This window comes from Acartia tonsa, chromosome 11 (assembly GCF_053477335.1).
Source record: "Acartia tonsa isolate MP-2025a chromosome 11, ASM5347733v1, whole genome shotgun sequence".
Taxonomy (NCBI): Eukaryota; Metazoa; Arthropoda; class Copepoda; order Calanoida; family Acartiidae; genus Acartia; species Acartia tonsa.
Genome location: NC_137270.1, coordinates 22,105,948 through 22,119,547, shown reverse-complemented (window position 1 = coordinate 22,119,547; position 13,600 = coordinate 22,105,948). Strand labels below are relative to the sequence as shown.

Below are 13,600 nucleotides of genomic sequence, written 5' to 3'. Positions count from 1 at the left end.
CCACTGAGATAGCAAGATAGATAGATAGATAGATACCTACCTATTGACTTGATGAATATCACAGTAAGTTAATGCCCTGACATTAGCCATAGCTTGACCAGTTTCCCCCTCCTTCCAAAAACAATCACCAAAAACATCATTCTTTCCTGCAAAAAAGGTTAAAAAATTATTCAATTGAATCTAGGAAGACTATATGAAACAGTAGCCAAGTAAATTCCGCTTTAGAAGAAAAACTTTAGAAAATGATTTTTATTCAGAAGAATTATGACAACAAATTTAAGACGAATAAATAAATAAGCAGTTGAGAAAATGAAATTTTCCCCATAGTGATACAAAAAGAAAAAGGAATTGCCAAGAACATTCTTCTGACTTATTTTTTCTTTACAAAGTTAACAAGAATGAAACTTACCAAGAATGGCCACTACTTCATCATCTTGGATTACTTCTAATGAACCTGTAAAAATTAGAAAATTATTTTCAGAATTTTCTTGTGTAATTATATGACAGAAGTTTTGATTAAAGATAATAAAAGAAAAATAATAAAAAAATAAAGTACTACTGGTGCTGCTCATAGTCTAATGTGTTCTCAAGGAAATTATTTTTTTTTTTTTTTTTTTTGGGGGGGGGGTGTCCCACCCACCATAAAATAGCTTAAAACCACCACAGGACCAATAGGTATATACCCTGAAGAGTAGAATCCAATCGGTTTAGTGGTTACCGAGATCTTAAGGGACAGACGGACGGACAGGCTGACATCGTTCTACTTTTTATTATAGATTAGGAACTTGGAAATTATTACGCTAAATATTTTAGTATTCTAATATACCTGAAACTATAAAGCACAGGTTGTCTATACTCTCTCCAGTATGATACAGTAAATCACCAGGTGCACTAGAATAGATAAATATATAGCACAGGTTGTCTATACTCTTTCCAGTATGATACAGTAAATTACCAGGTGCACTAGAATAGATAAATATATAGCACAGGTTGTCTATACTCTCTCCAGTATGATACAGTAAATTACCAGGTGCACTAGAATAGATAAATATATAGCAAAGGTTGTCTATACTCTCTCCAGTATGATACAGTAAATCACCAGGTGCACTAGAATAGATAAATATATAGCACAGGGTGTCTATACTCTCTCCAGTATGATACAGATAGAAAAAAGTTATGTTAAAAGAAATGGATATACTAATACAACGGCTGGTACGAGAAAATTGGTTAGATTTGCTGTTGAAAAAAAGGTAATGTGAGAAAAAGGGCGAAACATTTATCCTTTTATAAAAGTAAATAGGATCTGTATGTGTGTCTCCCTATCTCCTCCCCTCATACTGAATGAACGAACTGACCAATAAATAAGATACATATTCAGCAAGCTATGTTTGCGACTAATTTTTCTCTGTCAATATATCCACATATATCCTATATTCATTTAAAATACATATTCTAGAAATGCTTAAATTGCTTAATGTAATAAATTGCTTCTGATGAAACTAATTTGGTATTTCCATAATAAACTAGAAAAACATTATTTCATAACATTCACACAAAATATCATTTCAATAATTATCTATATATTTTATTAGCGGCTACACCCCTAGAGTTCCATGGAAACTCCGAATCATTTTCAATTTTTTAAAGTGAAAAAGTGAAGAAAACTTTTTTTGGTAGGGGGTATTTTTCCATTGGCCTCAAGGAGCGTAGCCTCTAGTGCTTTACAATGATTTGTCTACAATTAAAATCTATGCTTTAATATCAAGTAACAATAAATGAAGTACACAAATAAGTAAAAATAAAATAAGATAACTAAAAAAATAAACAATATTATCAAAGATTATGAATCTAAAAATTTATAAAAGGCACGATTAAAAATTATTAATTTTTTTTCTTCAAGGAATTGATATTACAAACTATGACTGTTAGTGCATAATTTATAATATATGCTGCATTTCTAGAATATACAGAGCGAGTAAATTAAAATTTCTCACAAAATTTAAAAGCATATAAAATGATTCATATATGCATTCTGTATTCTGTATTTAGGCAATTTATTTTGATTAGACTTACAAATTTATGTTCTGCTTATTAAGGTCTGACACTCTACAAGTGCTGTTGTTCATTTGTCCTTTCTTCTCATCTTAGAGCTTAGCTTTTATGGATGTTGTCATCCTTGTTTTCTTAATTTGTCCCAATGCAAAGTAGGATTTTCAAAAACAAATGTGTTTTAAATTCACCCTGTATATTTTGTATTATGAACGTTAGTATGAAAAATTAAGGTCTGCGATGACAGTTATAATCATATATAAAACATATTAGTCATAAAAAAGATTATGTTTCTGTGATACAATTAAATTTCCAAAAAGCATACACAGAAGACTTTTTAACAGCTATGCATTATATGTAATAAATGATAACGAAGTGAATTTAAAATTTACGCGGAAAATTTATCGTGAATTTTGTTGCTTAAATCGACCTCATTTATTGGTCAGTTCGTTCATCCACTAAGAGGCGAGGGAGAAGTGGTATAGAGGGTGGATGAGGGTATCATTATTTTAGCCAGCTGCGAGTATCACTTTATAAGTGAAAGAGTAAATATGGTGCAACATCCAATTAATAGCATATCGGTTGCTAGCCTTGAGTTTTATTCAATCCCTTTAAATCAAAAGCGTCAATGATGTAAAATCCTACAGGAACATGATTAAAAGGGTTAAAATTGCTTCTTTGTAAAAAATAATATTATTTGAAATTTACTGGATGTTTTATCTCAACACTTTGTATATAAAGGGGTAGACTAATAGTTTAGTGACCTTGGTGCATATGTAAAGTCTGATCTTCAAAAAGTTTCAGTAAAACATATTTTTACCAACGAAAAAAAACTAAAAAAAATGAACCAAATTATTTTAGGGTTTAGTCCTGACTTTTGAATAAGTATATTAGGATAATTAAGCTACCAGAGATGTTTTAACAATTTTATAGCAAAAATCGAGCAAATATCTTAAAAGACATGCTCAGCTCATTGAAATTGATTTTTTTGGATGTCTTAAGCTTAACAATAACTTTTTTGCACAACTTTTTTTTGTACCTCTTTTAAATTCCAAACTGTATTATTTGCTTGCCCTTGAATCTTTAGATCCATTAAGCACAAGAATATGCACATGATATCTGCCGCTTTTTGGTCAGGCCCATTGAACACATTCTTAACAATCAAGAATATTATTTTGGATTTAATATTACAAACAGTCCAATTTCTTTAGGCTATAAGGATATTCTTTTCTAAAACTGAATTAAGGGTAAATATTTTGTAAGATAAAATTTAAATCCTTAACCTCACTAAAACTTAACAGTATGTTAACCTATTGTAACCTTGTTAGGTTTAAAAAAATAACAAAGTACTTACCTATGTGTCATAGAAAAGTGCATTGCTAAAGCTCTCAAACAACCATCACTGGCCAATCGGAAAGCTGGATGTTCATTGAAAACCTAAAATAGATTATAATATTGATCTTAATTTATGTTAAAATTACTACAGCAAAAACTGTTATTTAATACATTCAGTTCCATCCATCCAATTATATAATCAGTTTAGCATTTTTTCATAAAAGATAATTCAAATTACAATTTAACACATTTAGTATTTGATTTCTTACATAATAAATTGTTTCATTATTTTGATAACATATACAAAAATACACACAAAAATGCAGTGTACAAGTAAATATTTAGGTTTCATAACATTTTTGCATTGTTGCTGTGTCGTGATTAATATGAGAGGCCTTTTCTTGATTGCTTAAAGGGAAACTTCAAGATTTCCAGAGCTTTAATGTTATTTGGTGAATTCTTACTACCCAGAATACATTAAAGAATTTTTTAGTTGACATTGTACAAATTCAAAACTATTGCCCAGTTCACAAACAACTTTTAGAGGTCAACCAATTTATTCTGTAGGTCAACCTATACAAGTACAACTAACAAATGACATTATAAAATCAGCCAACCTAAAGCTTCTGTTGGTTTACCTATGTCTTTTGTGAACTAGGCTTATGAACATAAAGCAAAAAAAAATTAAATTTAAAATAGAAAGTACATGATTAGAAATGCCTGTAAAATAAAAATAGCATATACATTGTCCTTTTAAGTAATCTTTGACTTGCAAAGAAAAGGACATTTAACCTTGATTAAAGTTAGTGCAAAATTGGACAAATAAAAACAAATATATGGATGTTGTATAGTGATGTCACTAAAGTTTTAGCATACTTTTCCAGTGATAAATTACCCAGGTTAATGAAAGCATTGTACTTTTAGATTAATATTCTCTGAAAGAGTTTAATGGTTATAAAATTTGTGAAACTTATCAAGTAAATTTTAATTACTTTGTATAATTATAGTTAGAATATTCTTTTATTTGAACTTGTTTGATAAATGTGTACAGGACCAAGTGCAATATTTTGCAATTTGGGGTTAAAAAAGATTTATGTATATTTTACTTTCAAAGAATTTTTATTTCAAAGCATGTCCAACTAACATAATATAAAAAGAGATATTTATCATTTTTTCTTCCTCAAAATTCAATTGATTGATCCAACTACAAAATGTACCATCCAACTTTTTCTTTCAAAGTCTGAACTTTCTTTTCAAAATCTTTTTATTTATACAATTTTATTGAATACAAAATTCCTTGATAGGTAAATAAACCTGAAAAAGTTTGCAATTGTAGTTTTCAATTTGAATAAAAGTTATCAGTGCAAATGGTTGCTATTATTTAGCACAGTCAAGTTTAAATTAGTTCTTTATAATAAGTGGAATACTCTATGCACAACTAATGGTTTTGAAATAATAGAATAAAATATTATAGAGTAGGAACAAAATAAAAAAGAGAAATTTTTGCTTTTTATTATTAGAATTATTATTAAAAGCAACTACACTGTTAAAAATTAATTTTTTTTTTAGCATCAGATAATACCATATATTCATTTCATTAATGTATAGTATCATCCCATACGTTCTAGCAAAAAAAACTTATTATGATACAAGGAAGATTCCAATACTGTATTGAGTATTGCATAGTGTTCTTGGGAGTAATATGTATTACTAAATAAAGAATGTGCCTATATAGTATTATCCAATACACTCTATGTAAAAAAATTCAATATGATAGAAGGAAGATTCTTATACTCTCTATCATAATTTTTGATACCCTGTAGAGTATAAAACTGTTTTACTTTGGATAAAAGATCAGTTTATAATATTTGATTATTATATGTACATATACATTTTATGGTATCAACAAACATACCAAGCAGAGCCATAAAACAATAATTTAAATGTAAATTTAGTAAAAAAATGACTTTAAAAATGTTTAGGGCTTAACACAGATCATCAAAATTAAAAGCTATGGTCAACTATACTTATAAAAACCAAAACTATAAATTTAACCATAAACTGTAACTTTTTATCTTTGTCTAAAACGACCAAGCCAATAACACTTCCATGAGAGGTGTGCATGCTTGGTGTCTGTGTTATTTAATCAGTACAGTATAGATTCTTACTCTAAAAAGTATGAATTGTTACTGTAATAATAAACTTATCTGTAAAGTATTGATCCTTACTCTAGAGGGTATGAAATATTACTATGTTAATAAACTTCTCTGTAGCGTATTTTCCAATACTCTAGAGAGTATGAAATAATACTATTTTAATAAACTTCTCTGTATAGTATTGATCAATACTCTAGAGAGTATGAAATAATACTATTTTAATAAACTTCTCTGTATAGTATTGATCAATACTCTAGAGAGTATGAAATAATACTATTTTAATAAACTTCTCTGTATAGTATTGATCAATACTCTAGAGAGTATGAAATAATACTATTTTAATAAACTTCTCTGTATAGTATTGATCAATATGCTAGAAGGAATGAATTGATACTAAAAAATTTAATGGTTCTGTATAGTAATAATTATTGTGTTATAAAGTACTACATAGTGTTATATATTAATTATGTAAATATAGCGTACTTACGGGTCCAATACTCCCCAGGGTATCAATTGATACTAAATGAAAAAATTATTTTTAACAGTGTATTTACAAAGTATAATTTATAATTTAGTGTATACAGTAATTTGGGTGAAAAACCACGTGGGGGTGTATGGGGGAAATAAAACAAGAGGTGGTGATTATATAACGATCGTGGAGAACCAGAAATTAAGATCCAAGCCTGCAGCAACATGTGGAACCTAGTAATAGTGTCTAACTTTTTATCTTTGTGACGTAACAAAAATTCATCTCTTTTTTAAGGGTTTCCTTTCCCACCTCCCCTCTCATTCTTTGATTTTTGTTACGTCACAAAGTTAAAAAGTTAGACACTATTACTAGGTTCCAACATGTGAAGCTATACTTATATGCCCCACTACTCATTCATTGTACTTGAATGTAATACCTCTTTTGCCTTAATTAAATGCAAGTGCAAACCTATTTAAAATCTGCTGCCTTTTTTTGCACTTCCTTTTTGTTGGCATGCACTGCAAATTAGAGTTAACTTATCATTTCTTACATTTCAACTGAAAAACAGACTTTAATAATTATTTATTACATTGTATTATAGACATATTTTTGCATATATCAAAATGAAAAAGTTATAACCATTTTTTTTGCCCAGAACGGCTGAAGGCCTGTGCAACAAAACAGATATAAATATGATGAATTAAAAAAAATATTTGTAGATAAATGGCTATAATAAAGAACTGGTTCTAAACCAGAGTATATTAATCAGTTTTGAAGCCATACTGGAAATATTAATTCTTTTTTCAAAGTTTTACCTGTGTTAACTATATACATATAAGATAAAAATCTATCTATTTGTATTATGTAAATGCTTTTTTAGAATAAAAATATACTGTATTATAAACTTGACATGATTTGATTAATGCAATTCAATGAAACCTTGCAAAGAGCTTGTTCAAAACATAAAAAGTCTAAAGGGCAAGACAACAGAGGTGAATATTTTATGAGTTGAGTTGGCATCTTTATCAATGGAAATAAAAATAAAATCTCTAGATGTTAATAATGCAAATTTTATATAATTGTTTTGTTCTAATGTATTTTTAGTCTTGAAATATGATACTGAATTGAAATTTATTTGTATAATGCTAAAATATTCAGAGTTAAACCATATTGCTGATAAAACTAGGTTTGCCCTAAATTCTTTTAAAATTCATAAATCATAGAAAAATATGGAAAATTTTGGTGCAATCTTTAAATACATAATCTTGGAAGTTTTGTTATGCAACTCATTTTTAAATTTAAAGTAAATACATACAAAATTAAATGTAATTTTCTCTCAATAAATGTTAAGATTAAAAAAATAATAATACTTATTGCAAGTAAAAAATAAGAAGATAAAAATTATCCACCAATTGAGTAATAGTTTGTATATGTTAACAAAATTTGGAAGTATTATTTTTAAGGATCGGGGTGTGTGAGTGAATTTAAGCCACCTACTCAGTTTCAATTCGTAAAGTCAATATTTTGCATACACGCCACTGTTTACATTTCAGGGATACAGTATAGGGATAGGATAATGGAAAATAATTATCATATTTTATAGGGTAGTAAGGGTTTTTAGTCTGAAGCTGAAGATCTCAATAACTTTAGATAAGCTTCACATAGGTCCCGTAATGTTTTTTGCAAAATTTTCAAATTTAAGTCTCTGGAAGGTTTTAAGCCAAATTTGGAAACCCTTTCCTTTCTGTCTCTTTGAATACATAGCATCTAGAGGGTATAGGTGCAGCCACTAGTATGTACATATGCTATGCAGCTAGATTCTACTATGGCACTATAGAGGGTATAGGTGCAGCCACTAGTATGTACATATGCTATGCAGCTAGATTCTACTATGGCACTATAGAGGGTATAGGTGCAGCCACTAGTATGTACATATGCTTTGCAGCTAGATTCTTCTATGGCACTATAGAGGGTATAGGTGCAGCCACTAGTATGTACATATGCTATGCAGCTAGATTCTACTATGGCACTCTAGGGAAGGGGAGTCCCCAAAATAGATGAAAAAGCATTTCTTAAAATAAGCTTCACTGTGAAGAAGTTAAATATATTTTTTTTATCCTGTTTAATTTATTTAATAACTAGTGGCTTCGCCCCTAGCCTCTAGGGACTTTGCCCTATGAATTTATGGAAGTCAACCTTTCTAAATAAAAATATTTAAAAAAGTTTTTCTTTAATTCCTCTGTGGTAAAATTAAAGCCAGGTTGGGCGTTGTATGCACAAAAAATTTTATTCGTAAAAATTTAACCCAGGTTGTCTGCCGTATACACAAAAATTTCAATTCGTACAAATTAAACACAGGTTGTTCGCATACACAAAAATTAAAGCTTGTAAAAAAAAAAAATAGGGGGGGGGGGGGGGTTCGCCCCATGGTGCAGTGGGGTTCTCCCATCCCAATTACTGGTTTTTGTTTACAAAAATAGAAAAAAATAGAAAAATTTGGAAGTTGGGATTTTTTTTATTTTTGGAGGGGTTTGGGGTGTCCCACCCCCCAAGAAAATAGCTTAAAACCACCAGACGACCAGTAGGTATAATACCTTAAGAGTAGAGCTCAATCGGTTCAGCGGTTACTGAGATTTTACAAAAAATGTAAATAATTTTTTTGGGGGGTTTGATTTGTTAGTTTTTGGGGGGGTTGGGGGTGTCCCACCCCCCAGGAAAATAGCTTAAAACCATCACAGAACCAGTAGGTATATTCCCTAAAGAGTAGAGCCCAATTGGTTCAGCGGTTACTGAGATCTTAAGCTTCAGACGGACAGACAGACGGACAGACGGACAGTCAGACAGACAGACGGACAGACAGACATCAAGCTACTTTGTATTATAGATATAGGGTACTATACTTTTATTGCCTTTCTTATTAAGACAAACTTTGTTATTGTAAAATTTATTCAATATCCTATGTGTTTAATTTATTTTGCAAAATTCTAATGCATATTATAATCTATATAAAAGAAATATTGTTTTAAAATTGTAAAAAATGTTATATTTTATAAGTTTTTAGCTTTGTAAGAAAATTTTTAAATTTTTTGTGATAATTTGATTTTTAAAATTATCAATTAAAAATTAGAATTTAATGTATTTAAAACCTAAAGATGATTGGGGAGTTAAAAAAGTGTATTAGGAGAGTTACAAACATATTCATTAATTGAATTCCTAATTTTTAAATCCAAATTCAATTTAGTCTGGAATTCAAAGCTTTCCCATGGGTTTTTAAATATTATCATTTTTTGTTTAATTTGCAGCTACTCTAAATTTTAAATATTTAGCACTGTCCTTATATAAAAGTATCAGAATGTTTGTGTGTACCGATGAATGTTGCTAACAACTATACCTATTTAGTTTTCTTCTAAAGTAAAGCTTCTTTTAGGTCCAGGGAAGGTTTATAACTATTTTGGGGGTTGTGTACTTTTACCATCCCAAGATAAATCGCCCCACAGTGAGCCCAGGAATCCAACTTTGTGGAAAAAATTATTTATGCCCAAAATCGAACTTTAGAAAATCAATTATTTTAAAAGTCCATGTTAAAATTCATCATATTAGAGGAGTTTTGCCATTTTAAATTAATGGAAAATTTAAAAAATTAAAGTTTTTATGGCCTTCTGAAGTTGTTACCCTGGAACTCACGAAATTTCGATACAAAAATCTCCCAAAAAAATATTTTTAAATTTTTTTTTGTTTTACTTGCCATTTAATCAAATATTAACTTAGGACGTAATGTAATAACATTTTAGAAAGGTTGTGCAATTTTCTAATGCTGGATAACAAGACACTAAATAGTTTTGTATAAAAAACACCTCTTGAATCCATATTAAAGAAAGTTCGTGAAAATGCAAAAAAAAGCACGTTGAATATTTTTTTAAGCTCTGATTCAAATACCTTGATCTTTTTAGCAACGAGGTGAAAATTTTTAGGATGAAGTTCTAGCATTAATTAGGCAATATATAAGAGGATCCCATTGGTCTTATCAACTTTCACTTAGTTGCTTAACCTCTATAGATATTTTTGTAAAGGTCGTTTTAAGCTATTTTTAGTGTATAATCCTTATATAATTTGTTGCCGGATTTCATTATAGAGAAAAATCCTTTTACAGGGTAAAAATCTGGCAAAATGCCTTTCCGAAAAATCATGGCATAAAATTTTCCAACCAGTGGTGGAAAAGTTAGAGCACCTCAAAATAAAATTTTACTATGCCCTTGTGTATTGGACCCTGAGGGCCTCCTGGAGGGGCTACCAGAAATCTAAAGGTATCTTTAGAACCACAATGGCCGGCTCTAACTGCAATCAGAAAAAGTCAACGATAATTGCCGGCCGCCTTCTGTCCTTTAATTGGCGGCAAAGTTAGCACACCAAAAAAATGACAATTTTTTGTCGTGTTTTTTGCACACAGGGCGGCGTGTGTTTGTGGCGCAGCCACGTGTATTACCACTTTTTTGTAGGTCATTCCAAGCCAGATTGGCGAGTGTGCCGCAGGAGGTGGTCTGACCAGCCGTTTGGCCGACAGCCGCAGTTAAAGGTTGCAAAAATTGTCAAAAATTGAAGTTTTTGAGGATTTTTGGCATGCCAGTGCGGCCAGACTGCTTGGCTGACAGGCCTGGGACACATGTCACCTGACACACTGGGCCATTGCCCATCTTTGCTATTTTGCACAATTTTTTTCCCATCACTTCCCTGGCCGTGATGGCCATTCAAAGTGGCCTGGGTCAAAATCGACCAAAAACCAATTTTTGGGGGTGATATTTTGACCCCCCAATTATCTAGAGAGGGAGGAAGGGGTAATCTTGTTAATTCTGTAAAAGGTATTATAAAAACCTTTTAATTAAAAAAAAATTGTTTGATTTGGTTGAAAAATAAGGAAGTTATTAATTTTTTCCACAAAATTGGATTCCTGGGCTCACTGTGCGCCCTTGAAAAAATAACCCAACCTAAATTTTTGTACCTAATCTTTTGTAAATTGTAGGGTCGACTCTCCCCCATTCTCTCAAGTTCCCATAGATGTTCTAGGGGTGTAGACGAATATATAATTACAAATGTATTTAAAAAATAGGCCCTTGTCTAATAATTAGAGTACAACACTAGAGGGAAAAAGGGTCAAATAACTGTATCTCCACATCGCAACCACCTTGTGCAATCTTTCTATTGGGTCATTGAAAATCAACCAATGGTGTCGCTTATATTAACACAGCCAAGTAGTAAAAAATAATTTAGAAGCAGACGAAAGAGGTCATTGAAAAAGGAAAATATACATCTATACTATAGATCTGTTGTCTAATACATCATATAAGCGTTACAAATAATAATTTAGTTAAAAAATGTCTGTGTAAAAAACAAAACAATGCACAATTCACTGTTTAAACTGTAAAAAAAACAATAAATAATTTTTAAAAACTTTTCAATAAAATTCAGCTACTTTTCTCGCTGTTTAAACTTTTGGAAGATATTCAGCAAAATTTTATATCAAATACAGATTTAAAACTCTGAAAGGTTATTTCATAGATTTATATTCAGTGTATTTTGCACAATAATTGTAACACAATATTGATTACTAACGACTGCGCCCCAACTATCTAGAAGATCTGTTCTTGAAGTGGTAGAGATTGGCAAATAAATAGCCTAAAACCATTCAAAGACTTAATTATAAAGACAAATTAGCCTAAAGCCATCTCAGAACCTATAAGAAGTCTGACTGTAAGGGAGAACCATATCGGTTCATTGGTTAGTGATATTAAAAATGAAGGCTATAAAGCATTAAGCCAAACGTTAAAGGTCTCGTCAACATAAAAAAAGTACAAAAATTAACTTTTTGAAGAAAGACCCACATAATGAGCAACTGATAGAACAATAGAGTAAGACACTAAATGGGGAAAGGGTTAAATAACTGTATCTCCCCAACGCACTGTCCTTGTGCCGATCCCCAATTGGGTAATTGAAAATCAACCAATGCAATGGTGTGGTTTGTATTAACACTGCCAAGTAGCAGAAAACAATTTGGTAGCAGACAAATAAGGTCATTGAAAAAGGAAAGAAGTTAGTTATCTGTAAATATATCTATGATCTGTTGATAGAACTGGATGCTGTGAGTATTGGTGCAAAAAATATGACGTAACAAAAAAAAATTAGCCAATGAGAGTCCACTATAAATTTTACCATTGGTCAATAACGGCCTCTCATTGGCTAATTTTTTTTGTTACGTCATATTTTTTGCACCAATACTCACAGCATCTAGAACTGTCATACAGATATTTTGGTTGCATAATTTTCATCTTCAAACTACAATATGAAATTATTAATTTGTTTTTGGAAAACCTATTTTTTTTTTGTAAAATGGCTTGTGGCAATTCAATTTGTATTTTCTTTACAATATTTGTGCACACTAAATCTTCAAATGTTCAAACAATCCTTATAATAGTAACAGAATTTTTGTCTGTTAGTACCAAAGGATCTCGCTAACAGCTAAACTGATATGGTTCTCCTTTACATGGTAGCTTCTCATAGGTCCTAGGGAGGTTTATAACTATATTTGAGGAGAGTACCACCACCCTCCTTATAGAAATCGCCCCTGAAAAATTTACCCCCACATTAAGAAATTTAAAATTTTTATTTTGAAAACTAAAATTTAAAGTGGGTGAGTCGACCCCCTACCAATTTTTTTTCAAAATCAAAAAAATAAATTGAATTGTTGCTGTTGAAGATTAGAATGTCGACTGTGGACTGTTGAATTATATGTGGTGAAATAATTTGGGCTGTTTTGTAAAAACTGTTCTAAATCATTTTTAATAACTATATTTTACATACAAAAGTAGGAAAATAAATATAAAAAAGTGGAAATAAGGTGTGATGTAAGTTTATTTTTTGTATCTTTTTAGCATAAACAAAATAGTACGCAAAAAGTATCAGGCTATTGGGAATACTGCAAAATAGACTATTGTAATTTTGGTTTACATCAATTTATGGTTTGTTCATTACACGGTTTTAGATTGACTTGAAAGTTTTTGATTGCAATGGATACCGAATACAATGGCAGGGGAAAATTGTCATAAATCTAGGGTGCTAGTATCGACCTTATTTATTAGTCAGTTCGTTCATCCGTTACGAGGGAAAGGAACGAGGTAAAGGGGGTGGATGGGTTATAATAGCCAGCTGCGAGTATCACTTTTATACTAAAACAAACTCTGGTGCAACATACAAGTAATAATATATCGTTTTTGATTGTTATACAGTATCATAAAAGTACCAATACCTTTTTTCTATTTCTCTTTATAAAGTAACAAATCATTATAATTTTATTGGATATAATTGTCTTTTTAATTAAGTCATATATTAGTCTGAATCTAATTTGAATCAGTCTGCTAAGCCCTGAACATTAATGTTATGTAATCATTAATTAGGAAGGATTTGTCATTTATTAATTGGTATACACTGATACAGTACACAAAGTGCTAAACTCATAAATTAAGTAAAATAATTTCCAATATGGCTTCGAAACCGATTATTATCCGCTGGATTAGAGCATGTTCTCAGCCATACTGAAAAA

General features: G+C 30.4%; 1 protein-coding gene across 1 annotated transcript in view; it reads right to left on the bottom strand.

Moving 5' to 3' along the window:
- The window catches only part of LOC145331190 (uncharacterized), a 152,277-nt gene that overhangs the window by 26,218 nt on the left and 112,459 nt on the right, over nucleotides 1-13,600 (bottom strand). Inside the window, exons 19-22 of the mRNA XM_080175812.1 lie at nucleotides 3,404-3,486; nucleotides 827-891; nucleotides 410-454; nucleotides 41-146 (exon numbers count right to left, since the gene is read on the bottom strand). Of these exons, the coding sequence (XP_080031938.1) occupies nucleotides 41-146; nucleotides 410-454; nucleotides 827-891; nucleotides 3,404-3,486 (299 nt within the window). The remainder of the gene's footprint in view (nucleotides 1-40; nucleotides 147-409; nucleotides 455-826; nucleotides 892-3,403; nucleotides 3,487-13,600) is intronic.